At 42.9% G+C, this 22951-nt stretch overlaps 1 protein-coding gene across 3 annotated transcripts in view; it reads left to right on the top strand.

Moving 5' to 3' along the window:
- kalrna (kalirin RhoGEF kinase a) overlaps positions 1-22951 on the top strand; it is a 166711-nt gene that overhangs the window by 124167 nt on the left and 19593 nt on the right. For 2 of the 3 annotated variants that reach the window (XM_063499854.1, XM_063499853.1), the window contains exons 41-56: positions 10052-10255; positions 10920-11005; positions 11941-12084; positions 12552-12647; positions 14561-14679; positions 15594-15660; positions 15774-15877; positions 15966-16035; positions 16143-16229; positions 16448-16540; positions 16821-16871; positions 16970-17047; positions 17158-17343; positions 17787-17958; positions 18452-18663; positions 19953-20224. In XM_063499854.1, coding sequence (XP_063355924.1) covers positions 10052-10255; positions 10920-11005; positions 11941-12084; positions 12552-12647; positions 14561-14679; positions 15594-15660; positions 15774-15877; positions 15966-16035; positions 16143-16229; positions 16448-16540; positions 16821-16871; positions 16970-17047; positions 17158-17343; positions 17787-17958; positions 18452-18663; positions 19953-20224 — 2041 coding nt within the window. The remainder of the gene's footprint in view (positions 1-10051; positions 10256-10919; positions 11006-11940; positions 12085-12551; positions 12648-14560; positions 14680-15593; positions 15661-15773; positions 15878-15965; positions 16036-16142; positions 16230-16447; positions 16541-16820; positions 16872-16969; positions 17048-17157; positions 17344-17786; positions 17959-18451; positions 18664-19952; positions 20225-22951) is intronic. The other variant, XM_063499855.1, reaches the window with a different exon arrangement.

Genomic DNA, 22951 nt, shown 5'->3' with positions numbered 1-22951 from the left:
TCATCAGCTGAGATTCGATGTTTTCGGTCTCATCCAACCTGAAGCTGAAGCCTCACTACGTCTGTTTGATGGGTTTGTGTCATTGATGATGCAAACACAGCTGACTCGAGTTTGACTTTATTCATACATTTGAAATGAGATGAAAGAGTAGATATCTGGTTCAAATGGAGGTGACAGAGATGACTGAGTAGTGACAGTAGATACATTTTTTGAATTCCATGTTTTCAGAGAGCGTGAGCAGCAAACTGAAAGTGTTGTGAAAGGAGAACAGGATCTGTTGTAGCCTTATCGTGCTCCCAGATACGACAAGAAACACTTAGAAACACTCGTAGTAAAACACATAAAATGGAAATTGAATTCCAGTGAAGAGCAGCAGATTCTCTTTGCTTACCACACAGAGCTTCTGCTTTATTTCTCTTTTTTCACTGAGAGATGATTTTACTGACAAACCTGTAAAAAAAAAAAAAAAAAAAAAAAAAAGCAACATTTTCTTTTGTTTTCAACATTTTAACGTTTTATTAGTTATTCACCTGTTCAGTCTCTGGACCCAGCTTTACAACCAACCCTGCTAGCATTAACAGATCTTAACTTTATCAAATCTGTGGCTCAATAAAAGCAAACATGGCTGCAGCCACTTTCAGTCAATGAGTCTTTAAAATTAGGAGTACAGATGAAAATGGATGACATCACAGTGACATCACAGACTGTCGCTACGATTTTGGAGGAGATGCATTTCTGCCTCTCGCTGAACAAAGCTGGATGTATTCATCTTTAAATAGTGTGTTCTCTTTTGGTCCTATTTATGCTTTTGGTGCAACTCATCCAGTTTGACAAAGCATGAGCTCTAGCCCACTCGGAGCTGTCAGCGTGTAACATCCAACAACATGGATAAAAAGTTTGATAATGTTTTAATAGCTGTGACACAGACTCTGTTCCAGTACAAAACCATATGCATTTCCAGTCCTGTGCCGTATATCAGAGCCAAAAAAGACTCGTCTGTGACGTCAGCAGCTGGATTAAAAGTGATAAATGAATCGTTACATTGTGCAGTTTGGATGTGATGTGATGCTGCGGGGAAACGCGCAGCCCCTTTCCTTTAATGAATGTTGTTGTTTGACACATTCCCACTGAGGAGACTGAAAATGATTTTGCGTTAGCTCCTTCATTTTAAGAAAGGGTGGAGCTCCACTGCTGCTACTGATGGTACTGCTGTCCGTCAATCAGGAAGCAGTCCAGTAGATTTCCACTGACAGGATAAAAGTGTCTAATGCAACACAAAGATGTTGTTGAGTCATTATGGGAGGATCTATCTGATTTTTACTTAATTATCTGCGATGTACAGTCGTGTAATGCTGCTGCTTTGACCACTCGATCTGTGCGTGTACAGATCAAATGTGATCTCTGGAATCTGATCTTTGCAGCTATGCAGCCAAGAAACTCTGACAGTCTTAGAAAACCTGACTGTGCAATGACGAAGAAAAATCCAGATAAAGCTGTAAAACAACACAAATGTGTTTGACACTTAAATGCTGCAGAATTTCACTCACATCAAACGCAGTAGTTAGTGTGGCAGTTGTGTCTGTAGAAGGGTTCAGGTTAGAGAAAGTGAGCGGTATGAGAGGAATGAAGTCTTTCCAGATTAGTGTCTCTTCCTGTCATTGATAAAAACACATGATGGGAGTAGAACAGGCAACACACAAACTGTGTGAGGTGGCAAAAGTACAGATATTCTGTATTTGAAGCACTGATTCAACTTCGTCACTCAAATCAAAGTACGTGTTCTGAAATGTCCTCAAAGCAAGAAAGTAAAAAGTAGCTCTTTGAAGGACATTTCTACCAACCTCAATGGTTCAGTTAGCTTAATGTATTAGTGTCATTTAGTCGATGGCGATACAAACTTTTTATGAATATTCTCAGCTTGACTCAGATCAGCAGAGAAAAAGAAGGAAAATAAAAAATGTCTCTATTTTCTGTTGCTACATTATAAAGGGTGACTTTGCTTCTAAACAGAGAACGAGTAGGGAAGAGCTTAAAGTGCAATTCAATGGCTCAAAGAAAAGAAACACAACTCAAAGTCGTTTCTTTTAAGAGCTTCAGTAGATTTTAGATCAGTTGAATCCTTCACAGTACAGCAAACTAACCTGTTTATCCTGCACTGCCTGTATAATGCAGCCTTTACACAACACAGTTAGTCTGCCTTAGTTTGTTTTGCAGCTTGTTTTACAATATATAAAAACATAATGTCACATGTACAGACCCAATATCTGGTTTAAAAACATGAGGACTATCAAACCCCACTGAGCATCCTTCCCTTTAAATCTAAGCTCTCTTCTTCCTCTCCCGTCTTTCTTATCTTTCTCCATCTCTGAGTGAAGTTAGCTCTCTCTTTAAAATACAGCAGCTGGACCTGTGGCTGCAACACGCTCTACGACAAACTGCACACAAGCAGTTTGTGTGTTTGCTGATGTTTGTTGAGCTGATAGAAACATTGCATTTGAAACAACCTGTGAAAACATCTTATTCCCTTTATGCTCACCAGTCTCGGCTAGTTGGATGCTGAGTTACCACAACCGAAACTGATGGACACCTGCAGTCGTTCTGGTGCTGTGCCTAAAGACACACCGGCCCACTTTAACTGCTAACTATGGCACACTTTTGTCTCTTTCTTCTGTTTTTATGCAACAGCTCCTGGTGATGACCACATTAGTATCAGTGGGGTTCAAATACTGTGCAAAAGCACCATGAGACTGAAGATAAGATTCCAGAAGCTGGGGATCGGAGTGCCAGGCCCTCCGTCTCGGACTTCCACCCGATCCACTAAAAACCAAACCCCTACGGGCCCAGCCTGCGGGTTGTGGGACCCACAATATGTACATTGCTTAAAACACACCGATGTTCTGGCTCCAAACAAAGCTATTTCCACAAGCTTGGTGCTGATGCTGCACCAAGTGGAGGTTTGATTCCCTGCCAGTGTTGGGAAGGTTACTTTTAAAATGTATTCCACTACAGATTACAGATTACATGCCCCAAAATGTATTTTGTAACGTATTCCGTTACGTTACTCAGTGAGAGTAACGTATTCTGAATACTTTGGATTACTTAATATATTATCATGCTTTTTTACAACTACATGAATGTACTATTGCTGTGTGATTTATTACTATTACTGAAGGTTACTCGCCATACCAATACCAACTAGATGTTTAAATGTTAATATAAATGAGTAACAGTAGGTGGACATTAGGTAAGGCTGCACTTTTTGCAGCGATCTCAAGTGTTGGGAAGGTTACTTTTAAAATGTATTCCATTACAGAATACTGAATACATGACCCAAAATGTATTCTGTAACGTATTCCGTTACGTTACTCAATGAGAGTAACGTATTCTGAATACTTTGGATTACTTAACATATTATCATGCTGTTTACAACTACGTGAATGTACTATTGCTGTGATTTATTACTGTTACTGAAGGTCCGCGGCTCCGAACCGTAGTAAAGGGACCTCTGGCTAATACGGTGGGTTCCGTATCGGGCTGGTAGCCGAAAAATAGCTTTACTTTGTTGTGTGGGTCAACTTTGCTTGCCAGAGACAGAGAGAGGCGTTGAAAGGCTGCTCCAACGGAACTTATTTTTTCCGGAGGAAAACACGAACACAGTGTACAGTCGAGTCTTAATAGCTTACTTACAGCTGGGCTCGTCAGGCACTCTTCTTGGCTGCGGTGGTTATTATTATATTTACATGCTTCCAGCTCCCGTTTTTGCTCCGTGACAGCTCGGACTTTTCCTTTCTCTCCCTTCCTCGCTCACAGACACATAACGTGTATGGCAGTCCATTCTCGCTGCAGCGCGGACTACACTGCCCATGAGGCTACATTCTTTAGGGCCATGCCTGTAGCATTCTGCCTTTTAGCTTAGCACAACAACAACAACAACAAAAAAGCGCTCTCTCACCCAGGAAACACGCAGAGAGAGAGCGTCACCCTGTAACCATGGCAACCGTAATGCTGCCGCCTGGAACAACAGAACACAGCTGTCAAACAAACCCAAACAGTCCTGACCCGCGAGAATATGAAACAGGAAAGTACCGCCGTGTAATCCATTTATTTCACCAAAGTAACTGTATTCTGAATACCACCTTTTTAAACGGTAACTGTAACGGAATACAGTTACTCATATTTTGTATTCTAAATACGTAACGGCGGTACATGTATTCCGTTACTCCCCAACACTGGCGATCTCGTATAGAAAACTATTCCGCGCGTATATAAAACAGGTCCGCGGCTCCGAACCGTAGTAAAGGGACCTCTGGCTAATACAGCAGGTTCCGTGTCGGGCTGGTAGCCGAAAAATAGCTTTACTTTGTTGTCTGGGTCAACTTTGCTAGCGAGAGACAGAGAGAGGCGTTGAAAGGCTGCTCCAATGGAACTTATTGTTTGGGAGGAAAACACGAACACGGTGTACAGTCGAGTCTTAATAGCTTACTTACAACTGGGCTCGTCAGGCTGCAGTGATTATTATTATATTTACATGCTTCCAGCTCCAGTTTCTGCTCGGTGACAGCTCGTACTTTTCCTTTTTCTCCCTCCCTCGCTCACAGACACATAACGGGTATGGCAGTCCATTCTCCCTGCAGCACGGACTACACTGCCCATCAGGCTACATGCTTTAGGGCTATGACTGTAGCATTCTGCCTGTTGCCTTCATATTAAATCATTTTTAGAAATATTTCTTCACGTCATTATGAGACGTTTGTTTGGGTTTCCACCGGCGTGGAATTACCAAAAATAGAGGGTATAGCCTTATGAAACAGAAAAAGACCGCCGTGTAATCCATTTAGTTCAACAAAGTAACTGTATTCTGAATACCAGCTTTTTAAACGGTAACTGTAACAGAATACAGTTACTCATATTTTGTATACATGTATTCCGTTACTCCCCAACACTGTGCAGCTGTTAAATCATACGCCATCAGTTTTTGTGAAGTTTCTGCTCAGCAAGAGAAAACAGGAAGTCGAGTAATAAAAGGAGACATGCTTTGTGTGTGTGTATGTGTGTGTGTGTGTGTGTATCGTGTAATGGGTCTGAGTTTTAGTACTTTTGTATCAATAGAACCATTCATGGACACAGTGTGTGAATGTGTGTGGTGTTTAGCACAGTGTGAGACAGAGAATGAAACCGAAACCTTGTTCTGCTGCTTCAGCACTGCTCGTTTAATACGTACTGAGAGGACCTGAGGTGTACGTGTGTGTGTTTGTGTGTGAGACTATGATTAAATATAGTGAGTGATGGGAATTTAAACAGTAGTCACTCTGTCTTTCTGTAGAACAATGACTTCCTTGTGAGTTCTCACCTGACTTTGGCCATCAGGATGACACCACAGCTCTGTGTAGTCCCCACCATTATCCCGAATGCTGCCCCAACTGTATTATTACTGGTTTACTGGGGATGTTAATCATTTATAATCACTGGCTAATTAGAGTTTTGTTTGTAGAACTAAACTTTTAGGCTGGGAATATTTGAGTATGATGACATTTTAGGGTGATAATAAAATAAAGTATTTTATATAATAGAAAATATCTTCAGACATTAAGGTAGACTGGTAAGTCTTTCTGGTTAGGGTTTGGCACCATTGTTGCTCTCCCTTCCTGTCACTCACTGCTCTACTTTATCATTGTCCAAGCAAAACATGACCTGTGTGAGTAACCTTGTTCCTTTGGAAAGGCTCCTCAACATCAGTGTGCATGATGAGCTCTAGTATTTAAGCAACTAGCACATCCCCTCTGCTTCACCTGGCCTTAAGTTCTCGGCTTTATATGTAAAAACAGCTGAACCAGTCTAACTGTATCTTAGACAGTCTGGACGGCTGTGGGTTAAAGTCCTGGAAATGCTGAATAAATTGTAATGCAGGTTTGTCTTTCCTCTCTCTTTGTCATGCTGCTGTTTCTAAGAGTTTCCTGTGTGTTATACTCCCTTACCACTTGTTCCTGTTGACTATTCAGCTGACAGCAGCACACTGAGGAACGTGTGTGTGTGTGTGTGTGTGTGTGTGTGTGTGTCTGTGTGTGTCTGTGTGTGTGTGTGTGTGTGTGCACTCAAGTTCATAACAGGTTTCTGTGGTTAACCGCATGCTAAGGTCACTCGGTGACGAGCACTGATTGTGCTGAAACACAAAGGTGAAGAGGTGAGCTGTGACTCTTCAGAAACACATGACTGACTTTGCCCCACAGCACTTGGAGTGATGTCATTAAGTGTCCTCTTAAATGTTCAGTGAGGTCGAGGTCAGGTGACCGTTTGGGCTCATTATCCTACAGCAGTAATGAGTAGTCATCCACAGAGTGGAGCTTGTGCATGCATACTGACCAAAGCTATAAACGTAGCAGTTCCAGCGCCGCCGTGTCCGGCTCTGTACTCTGCTGTGTTTCTATCAGAGAGAAACAGCGGACCCGCTGTAGCAGGTGACTTTGGCTCCTGTGTTTAACATTTATCTCGAATAACAAGTTAAATAACAGCCACCTCCAGTACACACTCCCCAACCCACACTGCCTCTACTCACTGGGTGACTTCAGGAAGAAGATCTTTGTCACACAGGAGTGTTAGAGCTGAAATGTAGTCACATTTGCTGTAAAATAAACATGATGGCTTTAGCTGCTTTCAAATATCTCGCTGTAATGGCCAGAACACCTTTGTTCCTGATGTCACGACGGCTGTGAAGTGAACTGCAATCAGTGTTTTGTGGTTAGTGAGCAGCTGGCTGGCTAACCACACCCTGTGGGTTTTACTGCTGTGAGAAGCACTTCTGTGATTGAAACTTGGGTTTCATTAGCACGTATGAGGATGTATGACCATGTCACACCCAACCTGTTTCCAAACCTATATTTTCATCCAGATCTACAAATAGATTGAATGTTTCATTCAGTATGATCCACAGTGCTCACTGAACCTAAGGTCTGATGTACTGTAATATCTGTGATTGTGACATGTTGTCACATGTTTTAGCGTCTGCAGCCCAGAAACAGACTGGTTGTGTATAAATATGACACATTCAAATACCAGATAAAACTCCTAACCTAGCACCTATACTACAGCAGAACATCTCAGGAGACCCCCCTGACCTTTAACCCTGCCTCAGCTCCTGTGGGAATCTGGCACATACGGCCTCTACCCATTGCTGCCAGCTGTGTGTGTGAGAGCAGCTGATGCAGCACACTCCTGACGCATGACATCTATTTATTCTTCAAGTCATTCACACAGTCTGATGTTTCTGGCTGTACAAGATGAATAAGACAGAAAGCACAACCAAAAGACCATCAGAATCAGAATCAGAATCAGAATCGTGTTTATTTGCCAAGTATATGTGCAGACAAATACAAGGAATTTGGTTCCGGTAGATGGTGGCTCTCGAGCACAGCAATGTAAATCACACACACACACACACACGTATCTATATATACATTACACATGCATACACATACATACACAAAGCTGTGTAAACCAACTATAAATAACTAATCTAAACGTATATACACAAAATACAGAAATGAAATGAGGTGGAATGAATACTACAGAATGTACATAAGGTGCAGTTGCAGTCTGGCAGTGGGAGCAGTGTGACAGGTCAACTGTTTAGAAGGGAGATGGCGAGGGGAAAGAAACTGTTCCTGTGTCGGGTGGTCCTGGTCTGCAGGCTTCTGTACCGTCTGCCAGAGGGCAACAGATCAAAAAGTCTGTGTCCAGGGTGTGAGGGGTCTGTGATGATTTTCCCTGCCCGTTTCCTGGTTCTTGAGAGGTACAGATCCTGGATGGAGGGCAGGGGGGCGCCGATGATCCTTTCTGCTGCCCGTACAGTCCGCTGCAGTCTGCTCCTGTCCTGTTTGGTGGCTGCACCATACCAGACTGTGATGGAGGAGCACAGGACAGACTCAATGACTGCAGTGTAGAACTGGATCAGCAGCTCCTGTGGAAGACTGTACTTCCCCAGTTGTCTCAGGAAGTACATCCTCTGCTGGGTCTTTTTGAGGATGGAGTTGATGTTGGTCTCCCACTTCAGGTCCTGGGAGATGGTGGTACCCAGGAACTTGAAGATCTCCACAGTCGACACAGGGCTGTCTGATATGATGAGGGGGGGCAGAGTTGAGGGATGTCTCCTGAAGTCCACTGTCATCTCTACAGTTTTAAGAGTGTTCAGCTCCAGATTGTGCTGACTGCACCAGAGTACCAGCCGCTCAACTTCCTGCCGGTATGCAGACTCATCACCATCCTGAATGAGGCCAATGACGGTGGTGTCATCTGCAAACTTTAGGAGTTTTACAGCTGAGTTCTTGGAGGTGCAGTCATTAGTGTAGAGGGAGAACAGTAGTGGTGAGAGGACACATCCTTGAGGGGCACCAATACTGAGGGACCGAGTTTCAGAGGTGATCTCCCCCAGCCTCACTTGTTGCTTTCTGTCTGTCAAGAAGCTGGTGATCCACTGACAGGTAGCTGGAGACACGCTGAGCTGGGAGAGTTTGGAAGAGAGAAGTTCAGGCACGATGGTGTTAAAAGCCGAACTAAAGTCCACAAACAGGATCCTGGCATAGGTTCCCGGGCGGTCGAGGTGTTGCAGGATGTAATGCAGCCCCATATTCACTGCATCATCCACAGACCTGTTTGCCCGGTAGGCAAACTGCAGAGGGTCCAGCTGGTGGCCTGTAATGTCCTTCAGATGGGCTAACACCAGTCGTTCAAAGGATTTCATGACCACAGACGTCAAGGCAACAGGTCTGTAGTCATTCAGTCCTGTGATGGTGGGTTTCTTGGGAACAGGGATGATGGTGGAGCGTTTGAAGCAGGAGGGAACTTCACACAGTTCCAGGGATCTGTTGAAGATGTATACCTTTATTCATTTATATTCACCTCATAGCTACAAGGTTGTGGGTTTGAATCCAGGCTGGAGCCTTTCTGTGAGAAATTTGCGCTCTCCCCGTGTCAGTCATGTGTCTGCTTGCAGGGCTGGGTTAACTGGTGATGCTACATTACCTTTAGTTGTAAAATCTGCATGGTTGTTAAATGGCTGTCCTGTCCTAGGGTGGACCCTGACGACTGTCCTAGACTCCCGTCCCCACCCTCGATGCTAAAATCGAAGAGTTGGATCGAGTGATAGAAATTACAAATACCGAATAAAATGAAAACTAATGTGACACCACAGCAAAGGAAGGAGGAGTGTGAGTGCCACCTGGGAGCGTGTGTGTGTGCGTGTGTGCGTGTGTGTGTGTGTGTGTGTGTGTGTGTGTGTGTGTGTGTGTGTGTGTGTGTGTGTGTGAGACATGGCAGCTGCTGCACAGATGCTTGTTTGTGACAGACTCGCTCATCTGGACCTCTGAGTATGTTTGCTGCCACCGAGCTTGGCTTTACTGTGCCTGCACATTTGTCCCCATCACAGCAGATATTTATAGCTGTACAGAAGTATTTGAAATAATTTCACATGACTGTAGTTTTGGGTCATTAGTGCAGGTGATATGAGGTGTGGATCATGGTGGCAAACACGGAGACCAGGACGTTTAGGCAGACCTGATGTGTTGGTTGGATTAATGTCAGTATTGCAGGATGATGTGGGGTCTTATTCCTATCAGCTGTATACGCTGAGTACACAGTGGCTGAGTGGGACAAGGCGGTGCATGGTGCCAGGTGTTCCTCTTTTTTACCATAAAGAAATTTATGAGCAGGATTTATATTTTTTCAGAAACACACCGACTCCTCAGACAAAGAAGAAACACTTTGTATGTTTGTTTGTTTTTTTACTTTTGCTGCCATGATGCCAGGCCTCCCTCGGAAACGAAGCTTTAATCTCAATGAGATGTTTACCTGGATAAATAAAGGACTAATAAAAATGTTCTGATACGAGTGCCCTGTCACGTTGTTTACAGTGTAAACTTACTGATTAGTGTTGAAGAGCTTAAATCCACACATCTCTTTAGTATGCTGAGCACACAGCCTTTCTAAAGTCAAAGCAACAGGTTACATAACAGATGATGTGTGTTTACAAAATCATAATATGTTATGTGACTCCTTTCAGAAAACTATACTGTTGGCGGCTCGGACGGCAAGACAGAATCGGTGGCCAACCTTCAGCCGCAGCCGTCCCTCAGCTCCCTGCAGTCCAGCTCTCCTGGTCCCAAACGCTCTGGGAACACTCTGAGGAAGTGGCTGACCAGTCCGGTCCGCCGCCTCAGTGGCAGCTCTGTTAAGAAACTTCCTAATAGCAAACAGAAGAAGCCAGGTGAGAGGGGCAGAAATGGTCAGGATGACATGTCAATGTGCTGAAAAACACCCCCACTGTCCACAGTGAAGCTCCTTTAGTTTGTGTTTGTGGAGCCTTTACTCCCAGCTTGTGTTATTACACTGTAGCAGCTTTCCTGCTAATACAGTTTCAGTTACATTAAAGCTGCTTTCATTTGTTCATTCAGTTATTTTTAATGTTTTCATGCTTGCAGCTGCATCACTTGTAAATGACAATGTTTGAAGAACTTTGAAAAGATGCTGCTGGATGTTTGGAGAGTGTAATGTAAAAAATGACCCTCGGACTCCACACAAGGAGTCCTTTTGGAGCCACGAGGAAAGTTAAAGACCAGCAACCAGAAAACACAGCAAAGTACAAAAACCCTAGCTCAAATGTAGTGTTGTGGGAGGAGAAGTTAAGTTGGAATAATCCACTGATTAGTTGTAAAAATGAACACAGAATGGGTGAAAAGCCGCTGCAGCTGGTGACAAGAAACTCATTTAAGCTGTGAACAAGTCTGTGACAGCAGAGGACACAGTTCAGCTGACGGCACTCACACATAGGAAAACTAAGACGTGTGCACAATGCCTGACAGATCTTCACATCTGTGTGTGTTTGAGTGTTAAAGTGATTCTGTGACTGACTGGCTGTGACTTGTTGTCAGGGCCAGGAACAGGAAAAGAGGAAATCAGGAAGAGTATCGACCTGGGTCAGCCTGACCTTACCTTGCAGGATGATGTCACTGGTGAGGTAAGCACTGAGGGTGGAGAGGTGGTGGTGGGATGGAAACAGGTACAGCTTCACCTGACAGCCTGATGATTGGCCTGTCACTCACAAACTGACCCTTCCTTTTAATCTACTGACTTCAGAGCATTTATGTCAGTATATCTGTATTTATTATGAAATATGACACACGTGTTTCAGTAAACTTTTTCAAACTTTGTTCGTCTTATGTTTGACTTTGTCTTATGAAAGGTGTAACACTGCACAGCTTTACTCATGTCGTTGCATTCCTGTCGCTCTTTATTTTTAATTGGCACTAACACAACAAACAGTGTCATTTATTTAAACTACAGCAAATCATGAACTTGGACAGAAATGCATGTGATAAAAAAAGCTTTTACTGTTGGTGTTATCTTAAGATATACATGAAGTCATTTACATTTACGTAACAGGTGGTAAATAGATGAGGTTCCTCTTTTTGTGTGAAAAGTTTTTCCTTCTCTTACGCTCAAAAACACCCACACAGACAAACATGATCACAGCCGTGGGTCCCTCCCTGATGGACGAATGTGTTTAATTTTGTATCCGCAGTGTTAGCGAAAAAGGCAAAATATGATCAAATAACATCAGTGTTTCTGAGCCTCTACGTGACTGAGTGTCACCATGAAAGGATCCACAGAAATAAATGTAATCGATTTGTTTCGATTGTTTAACGAGGTTTATTTAAAAGCTCAAACCATGAAGCATGAGAGCTTATGATTCATCATTGCTTCTGCAACTGAAATAAGCTCTGTCATTGATGTCAGACTGGTTTTATAGAGAGCTGAACTCTCCAGGAACAGCTGCCACTTTCTTATTTTATTAGTGAAAAGATATGTGGCTCATAGATCGCACAGTCATGGTATATCTTACTATCAGTAACGTGGTACGTAACCAGCTGCTGATGCTGTGTCTCCTCTCAGAGAGTCATCAGTAGAGATGGCAACATCCTGTCTAAGACGTCTGGGATGCAGAGTGGTGGGGAGGAGGAGCAGGATGAAGACGCCCACACCCCTCTGCCTCCCCGTATGAAGATCATCAACGACCCATCAGATCCTGATGACAAGGTAATTAGGCCCAGGAGAGTTTTTCCCTTAGGTTACATCTTAACCTCCCAGACAGGCTGCTGTAAGTTTGGCTCAGGTCAGCCTGTTATTACACCTGTGGGAAATATGCTGTTACTTACAGATACTGCATGGTTTACTCTGATCAGCTGGATCTGCTTAAACTTTAAAAACGGATGATTTTGTGTGACCAGCTGAACCATGTTCTCCTCGTCTGTTTCGATCTGCTGTCTAATAAACGGGGCTGGGTTTGTTTCTTTTTTCTTTTTTTAACTGGCTGTAATCACCAGCATCAGGCACTGACATCAATCTTGGAGCGTGTCCATCTGTAGCTGCTTTCTTCTGCCAATTAACAGATTTTCTCTCCTTCCTGCTCTTTGTTTCTTGGATTTTCTCTGTATTTCTTTCTTATCATTACTTCTAATATTTAATAAATACCTATACTTTCTGTTCCCCCTGTCCTCTCTCAGTCTTCGTCCTTGCTCACCTCTCTGCAGTCTTCCTCTGAGGTGCCCAGTGCTGCAGAGCTAGTTAGCGCCATAGAGAAACTGGTTAAAACCAAGATGGTGAGTGTGTATGTTAGTTAGCACAGTCTAACAGGTCTAACAGGTGCTCTTTGTTAATTTTAAAATGACTTGTGATGTACACACAGTGAAGGCACGCGATGTGCCGAACACTCCAGCGTGTCTGCTGTCTAATGAAGCTAATACACTATGTTACCAAAAGTATGAACTTGAGTGACATCCATAGGGTTTAATATGATGACTGCTCATCCTGCTGGGGTGTTATGTGACTCCAGTTAGAAAACTATCTGATGGCAAGACCTCCAGCCCTCAGCTCGCTCTGGGAACACAAGATTTAGCAGTGTGTATGAAACATCTTGGTATGCTGTTCTCCTGGCAACCGCCAAACCCAGACTTCTATGGACCGTCTATTGGTAGACGGACAGGTGTGATTAGTCACGCCAAAGAACACGTCTCCACCGCTCTAGAGTCCAGTTGCGGCCTGCGTTACACCACTGCATCTGATGCTTTGCATTGCACTGGGTCATGTAAGGCTTGGATGCTCTGCCATGAAAACCCAATCCATGAAGCTCTATATGCTCTGTTCTTGAGCTTATCTGAAGTTCACATGAAGTTTGGAGGTCTGTAGTGCTCGACCATGACTGCGTACAATTCGCTGAGCTCCTGAGAGCATTCCTGTTGGCAGAGGCAGTCTGGATGCCAGGTGTTTGTTTTCTTACACCTGTGGCCACAGCACAGGCTGGAACACCTGAGTTCAGTGATTTGGATGGGTGAGGGAAACTTTTGGCAGCATAGCTTTGGAGCACTTTGTAGGCTGTTAACCAAGTGATGGTAAAAATTCATGTGTAATGTAATCTTCCATACAGTGTTTATTCTCAGCTGCTTTCGTTTGTGATAAATGGAGGTCCACAGTCTGGCAGCATGTTCATTTGGACCTGGTACTACAACAGAAACATGTGGACTTGTCTATGTCATAGACTGTACATAAAAGGTTGACATCACAAGTGAAGCAAGTAATGAAAGCCTTTAAAGCTGCCTTATTTCTACAATAAAATAGAATAGAACAGAATAGAATAGCCCTCTATTGTCATTGTACGTGTACAAGGAAATTGTGGGTGCTCCACACTAACTGTGCACAAACAAATATGAGAAACAGGAAGAATAGATCCAAAACGAGAGAGTGGCACAGAGTAGAGAGACTCCTGGAACAGGCTGGCTTAAGCTTTAATGTTGTTCCTTCTTGGCCACGTCTTTCTTCAATAACAGATTTTAATCTCAGGAAACTTTCTGGAAAATAAATAAAAGAATAAAAGTGAAGTCTTTCAGATTCAGCAGTGAAAAACAAAAGTTGTGAAACAATTGAACATATCTTGAAAGAAACAGTCTTTTGGACCCCAGCGTGTGTCTCTGAATGTTTCACTGCTGCATGTATGAAATGGTTGTATGTGCTGTGGAGTTTCCACAGACAGACTTGCAGAGACATTTACTGCTGAGCTGATTACTCTCTGCTATCTTTACATGAAAACCATCCAGCCTGCTGTCTTTCAGTTACCCGGGTGCAGCTGCACATGTATAACATATCTAGGACATGTGTTTGGGCACTACTTTAGTTTAATTCTGGAGTGTTTTGTCTAAAATGTTGCCATGACATAATGGGATGCTTTGATGTGGGCATATTTGTTTAAAGTCTGCTGAGCTGATTACTCTCTGCTATCATCTTATAGACACGATTTGCAATTAAACAAAGCAGAAGTGTCAGTTTGCTGCTGCAGTGTTCACAGACAGCAGCTGTTAGTGTGGATGTTTGAAGCTCCTGCTGCCCTCTGCTGGCATCACACGTGTTTGTGTGGTTTGATTATGTAGAGTTGTTACATATTCAACATCTGAGTATGCTGACTGTTACTGATATTGATAGAAATCAGTAACAGTGAACTCTGATCCCCTCATGTCTGCAGAGTCTAGAACCAGGGGTGTACCCGGGGTTTACCCCTCTCTGTCCACCTGAACAAACCACTCCTGTTCAGCCACGCAACCCTGAACAGGAGCAGAGAGCAAAAGCTATGAGAGGACGGATGTAAGTACTGCAACTCTTTCTTCTACTTTTAACTGCTTTGAATTTAGAAAATGGAGTGTAGCTTACTTCAACAAAAGCACAGCCACAGATCAGCTGATCTCAGTACTGCTTGATCCGGTCCACAGATGCTATGCTATGCACAAGCCACCTCCACCATAGCACTTCATGTTCCTGACCTAATCACTGCGATATCTGTTGGCATCACTGCCAGCTCTTTTCTGCATCAACTCTCGATTCTGTTCAGTATAACTTACTACAGACAAAATTTTCAATCTTTTGTTAGAGTCCAGGTATTGAAGGTGGATGAGTTTACCTGGGGGTCAACCAAGTAACAGACAGTGCACAAGAGATGAAGAGGCTGGAGGCGGGTGGAGATGAGTGTCAGGGGTGATTTGTGACAGGATAGCAGCAAGAATGAAAGTGAAACTTTGCAACGTGGTAGTGACAAAAAACATGAGGTGGAAGCTGTAGGGGTCGGAGCTGAAGATGCTTACAGTGGGAGTGACCGGAAGGGACAGGACTAGCAATGAGTAGATTACAGTCTCCACTTCACCCTAAGGCAGGGGTGTCCAACTCCTGGGGCCGGTGTCCTGCAGGTTTTAGATCTCGCCCTGGGTCAACACACCTGAATCAAATGATTAGTTTATTCCCAGGCCTCTGGAGAACTACAAGACGTGATGAGGAGGTCAAGGACGCATCTAAAACCTGTAGGACACTGGAGTTGGACACCTCTGCCCTAAGGAGAGAGTGAAATGGAGGCAGATGTTGGAACCTCAAGAAATAACCATGTTTACAGTGTGAAGCATTCACTAAGGCACTAGTCCTCTGTCGCCACTGTAACAGCAGTTGGTATCTTGTTGCAGCAGCAACAGGAGCTCTGTGTTAACTTAGCTGTTTTTGTTTTTCTAACACAGGTTTGTTCTGAACGAGCTGATTCAGACAGAGAAGGACTATGTCAAAGACCTGGGCATCGTGGTGGAGGTGAGTGCTTCTGCAGAATCATCCATTCTGTGCAGCGGTCTCCCGGCTATTTAAACAAAGAACATCAGGAAATGTACATTTGGGTTCAAAAGTTATCAACACTTTGACTGCAGGGCTTCATGAAGAGGATCGAGGAGAAGGGCATCCCAGATGACATGAAAGGAAAAGACAAAATCGTGTTTGGGAACATCCACCAGATTTATGACTGGCACAGAGAGTAAGTCGAGTGTCGGCACCTAAAGGTTGGAAATGATGGAGTGAAGGACGGGGCGAGGGGATAGTTAGTAACAATCTTTATCTGTCAGTTTCTTTGTAGGAGAACTGGAGAAATGCCTGGATGACCATGAACACCTCCCTGAGCTCTTCATTAAACATGTTAGATAAACACTGTGTCATGATTGTGCCACCACACTAGAGTACATTTGTAATCTCTGCTCTCCCAGTGATTTGCTCTCTAATCAAAGCTCCTTTGTCTGTTACAGGAGAGAAGGCTCCACATGTATGTTGTTTATTGTCAGAATAAACCCAAGTCAGAGTTCATCGTGGCAGAATACGACACGTATTTCGATGTAGGTGAAGCTTTGATTCTGTTCATCATTAGCAGAAGGTGTGCAGTGTGATCTAAACAGCAATATTCTTTTACATTCATCCTCGATATGAAATACAGGGACGATCCTTAATTATCTGGACTGATACTGTCTTTGTGTGATGTTATTGGGAGTATTTGTTATTTTAAAAAAGTATGAAGTGGACAAAAGGACACACAGTTCGGTTATTTCTCTTCCAGGGAATCCAACAAGATATCCAATCCAGGTTGTCTATCAGTGACTTCCTCATCAAACCAATCCAGAGAATCACCAAATACCAGCTTTTACTGAAGGTGACACACACACAGTCTCTCCTTATCACAAAAGAAAATGCCAAAGACCATAACTGTGCTCCACATATTATAATCAGGCCTGTAGTGTCACTGTAACTCTAACCTGACTTACTGTCCTGTATATTATCGTTTACATTTCTACATATTGAAGCTTTAACATTTCTTTGGCCAAGAGGAACTGCTTTTACTGTTTTCGCTGTTTTTCCTGTTATTAGATGAAAGTGTTGATGGTAGCAAGCTTGGTTAGACTGATTCAAGTTGGGCTTCTCTTCTTCCTCAGGATTTCCTGAAGTACAGCTCAAAGGCAGGAATGGACTGTGAACAAATTGAGGTAAAAATGTAAAATGCTTTTCAATCCGGCATGTTTGTGCTGACACATCCTCCTCAAATTAAAAACTTTCTAAATATCTCTGTCCATGACTTTTACAGAAAGCAGTAGATTTGATGTCTCAGGTCCCGAAACTGTGTAATGACATGATGAATTTGGGTCGGCTGCAGGGATTTGAGGTAAGTTTTGTGGGTCTTCACAGTGACATGTACCACAGACACTATGACGTGTGTGGCGTGCTGTAATAGCCTAAGAGAGTAATGTTTTTATCAACCTGGTTTCTCTGCAGGGGAAACTGACCAGTCAGGGCAAACTGCTGCAGCAGGAAACCTTTTTTGTAACGGTGCAAGACGCCGGCGTCCTGTCCCGCTCGAAGGAACGACGAGTCTTCTTGTTCGAGCAAATCGTGATCTTCAGTGAGCTGCTGAGAAAAGGCTCGTCCACACCTGGCTACCAGTTCAAAAAGAGCATCAAGGTATACAAAAAGTGGGTTACAGGTCTGTGATCAGTGAACTGGTTTAAGGTCACAAAAGCTCACAGATGTCCTGACTTCAGTCTTTGAAACCAGGTTTTCATCCACATTTCATCATGTTGGACAAAATCATTGGAGAGCACAGAGCAGCGTGTGTGTAGATGGTTGCAATAAAGCTGTGCCCATGTTTGTGTGCATGCAGTATGTTCATCACAGAGACACAGCAGACTGTGCTTTAAATTAAGTGTATATGAGCAGGTCATACTGAAAAATGAGAATATACATAGACCTCCCGCTCCTAGCGAGCTCCTCGAGCAGGACACCGAGGTGTTCCCGAGCCAATGACCTGCATGGAACCACGCCCTCCTACAGGCTCCCGCAGGAGAGGACCTGGTGGTTTGTGGGATGGTGTTGGTCTAATACTATAAACTATCTTTTCCCCGCAGGTATCCTACTTGGGTCTGGAGGACAGTGTGGATAATGATCCCTGTAAGTTTGTGTTGCTGAGTCGCGGATCATCGGAGCGTTTCACCCTGCAGGCAGCCAATGTTGACATTAAGCAGGTCTGGGTCCAACACATTCAGGAACTACTGGATGCTCAAAGCAACTTCCTGTCTGGTGAGAAAACACTGAGGATCTTTGTGTTCAGCAGAATATTACTTTGTTTTCACTCGAGCTTCACGTTTGTGAAAGCACGTTACAGGTTTGGTCCTCCACATTTTTGTTATTTTCTCCTAAATTTTAAGGATGCTACTTTTAATTTTTAACCGAGCATGCTTTAAAAAAATGATTGTACAAACTGCCACATAAACGAGAAGACGGTTGCTTTTTGGCTGTGATGCCTTCACCACCTAAAATAAAACTGCCATGATCATAAAGTAGTTTAGGTGGAAACATGATAAAACCTGATGTCTGTTGTGACTTCCTTAAGCTCATTTCCAGAAGGTAGGCAACCCATCCAAACAAAAATAACGACCCCTGTGTTTTCTGTCTTACATTTAACAGAAATGCAATTTGTGTGTGTCTATAACAAAATGTCCTGAAATATGTCCCCTGTTGTACTTAAATGAGTGCCCTAAAGCCTCATCTAAAGTGCTTTTTCTGTCTGTAGCTCTGCAGTCACCCATCGTCTACCACAATCAGCAGAGTGGAGGAGGCAACAGCTCATCGCTGACCAGAAACCGCTCGTCCTCAGGGAATCAAACTACCACGTCCTCTCACAGCCGACCCTTGTCAGTGGTCGGCCTCTGCAGTACGGAGAAGGGGAAGAGCCAAGTCAAAGTCTCCACCTCTAATGGAGGTTCATCGTGTTTTGACTCCATGGTGAGTGTGTGCAGGTTATATGATTATCAGCTGTGATATGATTATTTTGTGTTGGTCTCTCCTTTTTGCCTCATCTAAGCACAGCCTGCAGACTGCACCAGGCACTCGCTAAACTGGGGCACTAAACAGACTTTTGTAAGTCAAAATGTAGGCTACTGCAGGTGTAGCAGCAGTTCAGTTTGTGTGTATGTCGGTCCTTGTCCATGTATGATTTGTTCTAATAGCCCAGTTTTCACCCATACGTCCTGGTTCCTCCATACCTGACACAGACCTTGGTAAACCAGTACAAGCTGGTATGGCTGTGGTTATGAAGGCTGGCCCGTGTGGTCTGATCCACCTGACGAGCTACTGTTGTTTAGAAAAGTTCCTGTTGGTTCTGACTGAGTAAACAGTGCACTGCAGTGTATTGGATACAGGGCTCCATAGCTCCACCATGATAGGGGCAACAATGGGCACGTGAGCATCAGCACATCAGAGTCTGATGAATCACGTTTTCATTGACACAACATCAGTGATGCACGTGTCCAGGTGCATGTGCATCACTGACCTAGGGAACACTTGGCACTGTGGGAAGAAGGCAAGCCGAGACTGTGTTGCTTTGGGCAGAACCTTGGCTACGTATCAGCCTCCTAAGTACTGTTGCAGATCATGTTTAGCATCAGTGTAGCAGTCAAGCACTTTCTGCAAACAGCTGATCTTTGCTGTCTAATAAAGCTTTCTACCATCGGGTGTGTCAAAGATGCTCAATGCAGCCACAAATGAAGCACCTTAGTTTGGGCTTGAAACCAAGTATAACTACAATTAAACTGCTTTTGTTCGTTTTTCTTCTCGTTGTTTTGACTCGGCTCCCATCCCCAGCTCCCAACTCCTCATCTCCTCATCACAGTGTTGGATCAGTTATGCCTCTTTGTTAATTATTATTATTATTATTATTGTTCTTAATAATAATAATTGTAATAAAGACATAATGAGTTTATCGGGACAATTGAGAACGGCACCAAATTGCAAACCTGTGTGATGTCTGAGCGTGTGCTGCTGATTAAAGTAATGAAACTTGTGTTCACTGCTGTTCTCCCTCCACTCCTGCTCCTCAGCCCTGAACTCCCTCTGCTCCTCCTCAGGTTGAGACCAGCTGTATCACAGCATTTCTGTTATCCAGCCCACATAGACGCTCCTTAACCTCATCCTCAATTGTCCACATTGTGTCTCCTCCATCCTGCTCCTCTTTTTCTTCTGCCTTTCCTTTCCCTTGTCCTGTCGGCCATTCTTTCCTTCCCTCCTGTCTGCAGGACAATAACGACATCACTTCCACCATGCTGGTCACTCAGGACTACTCGGCGCTCAAAGAGAATGAGATCTGTGTCAGTCAAGGAGAGACCGTTCAGATCATGGCCACCAATCAGCAGAACATGTACCTCGTTTACCGGCCAGCCAACAGCCAGTCGCCTGCCGCGGAGGGCTGGGTGCCAGGACACGTCTTAGGCCCGCTCACAAAGCCCATTAAAGACTCTTCTTCTACTTGCTCCTTCTCAGCAGCAGTAACAGATGCCAACAACATCAAGTAAGTCCCCACCCACCCCGCACATCTTTCCCTGCAGACTGAAGCACTTCTGGTTGGGCTTGAAACCAAGTATTCGGATTGAATGAGAGGACTAAGCTGACAAAGGTCTGTCTAAATGTTTTTGTTCTTTATTTTGACTCTGTTTCCATCACCGGGTCCTCAGCTGTCTGCATCCTTTGTTTAAAAAACAAACACAAAAAAAATGTTGGACTTTGTTTTTTCTTGTTTTGAAGGTACAGAGTTGTTCTCTAACTGTCCATCAAGCTGCTGCAATGACTTTGATTTCTTGAGCCGGTCACTTATCGGCTCTGTGGCAATGACGTTTAAACAAAAAAGCAAAATAAAAAAAAGGTTTTGAGGCTTGAAACCAACAACAAAAAAAAGAAAAACAGCTGAAAACTTCGAGGTGATTCCCACAGAAATAGACAGGATAGAAAAAACTTGTACCTTGTTGCTAACTGGAAACCGGAAAGTGAAAAGTACTCGTGTGGAGCTAAAACCGACTTTTTACTTCAGTTCCTAACACTCAGCATTTTTTTCTGTTTTTGTACTTTTTTTTTTTAATTTTTCCTGCTTTCTGTAAAAAAAAACAAAAAAGCAAAAAAAAAAAAAAAAAAACCCCACCTCACCTGGGTCATTAAGGTGGCCTCAGTCCTGTTCTCCACACAGATGTTTGTTTATTCCTCTTATTATTGTTGCTGTGTCTGCCCTACTAGTAATTATTTTATTCCACGGACAAAGTTGTATTTAATTCTTTTTTTGTGTTGACTTTATGTTGGCAGTTCACTGTACAGAGTAAAAAACATTGACTGAGGCTCTACAACATTCCTGTTGTTTTTGTTTTGTTTTGTTTTGTTTGTTTGTTTTTGTTTTTTTAACTAAAAACTTTTGCACTATTTATGACAAGAAAAATATGAATGAAGTCAGGCTGTGCAATATGTTTGGTGGCAAGGTCAGCATTGTACTCTTGGTAGTCTATTAATAATACTGATTTTAAATTTGTTAAATAAACCTTTTGGACTTGAGCACGAGTTAACAAAGCGGTGTCAAGGTGAAGATGTTTTATTTGACGTTTGGCTGATGATGGGTGACGGTTTGTAGTAGTTTTTAATATTTGTAAATAAACCACAACAGCAAATGTGAACCCGAGTGTCTGCCTGCATGTGTGTTGCACTGTTATACCATTTTAGAAGTAAAGCTCTCTTAAAATGAGCCAAACATCACCACAGAGACATGTTTTTGTGACAAAAATAAATGTAAAGGTAAAAAAAAGCTTTTTAAAAAAGACCAAAACTATCAACAGATATTAGCAGAATGTGAAGAAGTAACGACGATGATCTCATATCCACACCTGAAGCTGAAATACATACATAGAAATACAAATACTATACTACTGTACAGAATACCACTTTGAGTCCAACTTGAGAAGTGTCAGCATTGTTTAGGTTTGTGTACAGGAGAGAAAGAAGTACACGGACACACAAATATCAGACTAGTTCATAGTTGTCATCCAAGCAGACTTTGTGCTGATTCTAGCTCTGCTTATTGGGAAGTTTATAGATGAAAGATTTCTGTTAAGGTTTTAATGCCAAGAACCAAAAATCCCCACAGCCACACTGTAGGTTTAGGTATATAAATCATTTACTGCATTTTGTTCCTGTTTGGTTAATTTCAGCTTTTTTGTGTATGTTGTTAAATTTGATTTATGTTTCATTTGAGTTTTCACTAACCTCACGGTTTGACACTCCACAGAAGTTACAAACTCTAAACTCTGTTTAAGTGGTTTAAACTTCAGAGCTTTGAATAAATGTAGCAGCATTTGGTAACTGAACAAACTGTAAAGCCTTTAAAATCTTCTCAGAGAATAACCGTTGTTTATTCTCAGCTGCTTTTTCTCCTTGATGTGTTTTTAGGAGTTGAGCTAACTTTGCACTCTCTGCCTCACCTGTATGTTTGGGGGTTTAAAAAAACAAACCACAAGCTGCAGCTCATGGTTTGGTTTTTTGGTTTGTTAAAGACCTTGAGGATTCCCATTAAGAGAACTCATGACCCGTAGAGCCACATTAATGGGTAATACGAGAGCCTGGAATAAATCAAAATGACTAACACAAGGTTAGAGCTGAACAAAAGAGATTTATGTAACTTTCGTTTTTAAGCTGCATCGCATTGACGTGGACGGGAAGTCCTACCAATCATAACTATGTATTTAAAGTTTACAGGAACTCTAAAAGATTGAATTTAACAAATTAAAATCATCTATGTACAAGAATTAGTGCAATGAAGTCCAGCTGTGCCAATAAAGTCAGAACTCTCTTGCTCTGTCATCTGCTCTAATGTTACTGTCTTCATGAACCAGAAGAGTCTGGCTGCAGATTCAGGGACTGGTCCTGTCTGGATTTTCTCAGACTCGAGGTGTACAGCCATTCTTTCTGTTGAAAAGTGTTTTTTGTTTGTTTTTGTTCTTGCAGTAGCCTACATTGTCTTGTTTATAGAGAATGTATTTTTGCTTTGATTAGTTGGAGGCTAACATCCAGAAGAGCAGTTTTGGGATGCTTCAGGTACTTCCTAAAAGATTTCCAAATGTATGTAAACATTTCAGTCTTACAATAACTCTCATAAACTGAAAACATGTCCAAGATGACAAAAGTTCAAACCCCAATAGATAATTTATCGATACTATTGTGGTCGTGTCTGTATCTATTCACCTTATGAGGCATTACGTCATGT

Source organism: Pelmatolapia mariae, linkage group LG16_19, assembly GCF_036321145.2.
Source record: "Pelmatolapia mariae isolate MD_Pm_ZW linkage group LG16_19, Pm_UMD_F_2, whole genome shotgun sequence".
Classification (NCBI taxonomy): Eukaryota; Metazoa; Chordata; class Actinopteri; order Cichliformes; family Cichlidae; genus Pelmatolapia; species Pelmatolapia mariae.
Note: the sequence above shows the minus strand (reverse complement) of the source record. Positions and strands in the feature narration are given on the sequence as shown.